General features: G+C 43.0%; 1 protein-coding gene across 1 annotated transcript; it reads right to left on the reverse strand.

The window, feature by feature from the left end:
• Positions 1-332: 332 nt before the first annotated feature.
• Positions 333-3402, reverse strand: LOC121579822 (brain-specific homeobox/POU domain protein 3-like). Its single transcript, XM_041894735.2, has 2 exons — positions 3053-3402; positions 333-2475 (listed from the first exon to the last, which is right to left on the reverse strand). Exons 1-2 carry the CDS (start codon positions 3170-3172, stop codon positions 1549-1551), a joined length of 1047 nt encoding a protein of 348 aa, XP_041750669.1. The 5' UTR covers positions 3173-3402; the 3' UTR covers positions 333-1548.
• Positions 3403-3741: the final 339 nt, after the last annotated feature.

Here is a 3741-nt window from a genome sequence, read left to right on the forward strand (position 1 = left end):
TTACTTATTCTAACTAAATGTTATTTCTTATTCAATCAGATCAATACAAAAAATAGATTCTGAATTGAAAAGGAGCATAATAAAGTAAACATTGATCAACATCGAATTGAATCATTCAGATGATCATTTGATTTGATCATTGAAGTAGCCTTTATAAAGTCCATAGCCTAGTCAGAAATAGCTTAAAATGATTCCACAACTGATCCCTCAACCTCCCACCCCGAATGTGTTCTCCCATTTCAAAGAACCAGATGCTCTCCATTCTAACAGACGAACAGACATCAAATGGAGACTGTTGATATATTTACTTCAAAAAAACTGATAGGAGAAGATGAGGTAAAACGTGCATGGTTTATTTTAGTTTCTGTCGCTTACACAGACACATTTAAGCACACCTTCACAAATGAAATATACGTTGTATTTTAAATAAGTTAAGTTCAAATAAATAGGTAAATAATAATAAACCAAACTAAGTAAAAGGGTAAAAAATATAAATAGGTCAACAATTCCTCATGTTTAGAATATCTACAAAGTGCACTGAACTCTGGGAATACAATGTAACCAATATTTCCATCCATTGCTCAATATTATTATTATTAATAATAATAATAAAAATAACACAAATATTTTCGTTTTCATGTGAGGACATAAAATGGACGTTTTACAACGTAATTATTAGAAATAATTTGATTGTCAAAGCATCATTGCAGTGAAATTAGGTAAAGACATACACTATGTTTACATATCTGTGAGTCATCTAATTCAACCATAACTTCGTGGAAAAAACGAAAAAACGAAGAAACGATTAGTTTTTTGTGTTTTATACTCCTACAGTCCAGAATGACCATGAATGTGCCAACACTAGCGTAATGAGGTAGACAGATAGTTGACTATACTGTGTATGTCCGCGTGTTCGTGCGTTTGCCCGTGTGTATGCTCTCTTATTGCAATGCATTCAAATGGGTTTTTAGAACTATTAACTCACAGCTAACGCCCTACAAGTAAACCATGCAATGAATGATTACAATTATACCCCCGTGTTATGGACAGCCAACCATCTCTGAGACACATACAATGATGACAACATTACGCCCTAAGCATCAGTTATCTTCTGGAAACAACAATTCGATTTTTGAAAAAAGAACGAATTCGATGCGCTCTTCACACACAGGTGAAATGTAGCCTATTCACAAATATGTACATTGATAAATATAAAATAGTTATTCTGACTCAAGAGAATAATAACAATTATTATTCGATTTCCATTTTTGTACAATAATTGCCATGACTTAAGGGGTGGGTTTTCTCTTTTCCGCCTCCATGGAGTATAATGATGTCGATCTCCTATTTCACTGTTATTGTATTCATCGAAGTTCAGTTTTCAATTTAAAAAGGTATACGTTTCGCCCCGGGGGATATTGGTTATCAAGTCTTTATCCCAATTCAAAGGAAGGAAGCACATCTTGTCTGCTAGCCTCGATGGACCTTAGCCGTTGGCCTATTTGTTTCGGATTAGTCTATTCGAGGAAAGTTTTGCTCTGCATTTTCCTAGTGTGTCGCAGAAAACTTCATCCTTTTCTGCTTTTGCCTCTGATTGCAAAACCACACCCTGACCACGTTCTTTTTCAGGTCCAGTTTCTCGGCTATTGCTGCAATCTTCTCAGACGAGGGCCTCGGCTGCACGGCGAAATATGCCTCCAAAGAGCGCTTCTCTGGAGCAGCGATGGAGGTGCGTTTTCTCTTCTTGTCTCCTCCGTTGAAAATCTCTGGCTTGGTCATTTTCTCCCGCTGCGCCCTCTCCGCCTCCTCCAGCCACGCTTCCAGGATGGGTTTCAGTGCCACCATGTTGTTATGAGACAAGGTGAGGGACTCGAACCGGCAAATCGTGCTCTGACTGAGGCAACCGACCCCAGGGATTTTAAGGTTCGCCAGGGCCGAGCCCACGTCTGCCTGCGTCACCCCCAGCTTGATCCGCCTCTGCTTGAACCGCTCTGCGAAGGACTCCAGCTCCCGGGGATCTGGCTCTGAGTCCCCGCCGCCGCCCAGCGAGGTGTGCGAGCCCATGCTGTGGGGGTGCATGTTCATGGCCTGTTGGTGGTGGTGGTGGTGCTGCTGCATGTGGTTTATGGCGGACATGTGAGCGTGTGGATGCGAGGCAGTGGAGCAGACGTCGGAGCCGGGCATCCCTCCCAGGGAGACGGACATGCCAGGGGTCAGGTGGTCCAGCAGGTCGCCATCCAGGCCCTGAGAGCCCTGGTGATGGGGGTGGTGGTGGTGGTGCGAGGTGAGCACGGACGGGTGGTGGAGGTGGGCCGAGGATGAGGTGGGGGTGCAGGCCATGCTGGTCATCGTGGTCATGTTGTGGTAGGTCGCGTCTGGTTTATAAGGGTGGCTCTTTGAGATATCCACCGCCGCCAGCGCTTCCGCTCTCTGCAGTAAAGTCTCATCGAAGCCGGCGAAGATGTTGCTCTGCAGCTGTGAGATGCAGAGGAACAGGGGAGGCAGAGAGGGGAACGGTTAATGATGCTCCCCAAACAGGCACCATTCAAAGAGTTTAGGATACCTCTGGATAACGTTTTTAAAATGGAATTTATGGAAAATAGATTATCACAGTTTGGATTACGCATTCATTACGCACGAGGTTTGAAATGTTTAGCCGTTGTGAAAATATAAAAAATTACACTATCAATAAGGCATTTCTTAAAATAAATTGTCAATATATCCAAACGGTTGAGTTAATTTCATATCACTCAGAGACTATATCAGCCTATTATCGGAAAATCCTCCAAATATTCAACCATCACATTTGATTATTTGTTAAGAATGAATATTTCAAGACACAAATCATTTATCTGCACCTTGGAATGAGAAGAGTTTTACATGTGAGCAATACGAAATATCTAATCAGGGAAATCACATTATTTGACCTATAATGTATTAGCATTTAGCGTTCGGTTTCACCCAATTCTCCATGTCCCATGCATGCTCCCCTACATTTAAGGCTACTTTTCATTATTGCTAATTGGATCATTTGAATGTGACGGTAACTCACCGAGTGAGTGGGCATGCATGCCCTCCGGATGGCCTCTGAGGTGGATTGCAGAGGCGTGTATTTGGGCTCGTGCAGTATGGGGTGCATACTGAAAGGTTGTTTGCTGTTCATTGACATCATGATTGCAGAAGTTAGTGAGGGTTGTTGTCCGTCTTCCTCGTTTTGCTCCGTGTTGGTCCGTTGTCACTAGAATCGTCTCAGGATTAAACAAATTGATAGAACAGTCGGTTGGTTGGTTGTTTGAGATGATGGTAGTGATGGTAACGATGACAGGTTTAAACCTCCTGTCTTCTCCCCTGTAGGTCTCTCTCTATCCAGTCGGACTCTTCTGCTTTTGGCTGTAAATGGCTGTATGTAGTATGGATACTACCTAGCAGCCACCTATAATATAACGTCTTACTGGGCCCGCCCCAAAGATGGGTCATCACCCCCTCCTTTCCCTATTGTCTCCAAATGTTACTGGGAAATGTGTGTGTAGCCACACCTCTTGAGGACAAAACCACCACCCACTCCAACGCAATGCGTTTCGAGTCCGGATTTTGACAGGTGCAATGGTATTGGCTGGTTGTCAGACGGACAACACGCCCACCACGCGTTGCGCAGGTTGCTGTTTTTTCTGATGGATAGGTTGGCTTTTATTCTATGTCCCAATTTCTGTAATAACCTCATAATAAGCTTTTTAAATTTCA

The sequence above is a fragment of the Coregonus clupeaformis genome, chromosome 13 (assembly GCF_020615455.1).
Source record: "Coregonus clupeaformis isolate EN_2021a chromosome 13, ASM2061545v1, whole genome shotgun sequence".
NCBI lineage: Eukaryota > Metazoa > Chordata > Actinopteri > Salmoniformes > Salmonidae > Coregonus > Coregonus clupeaformis.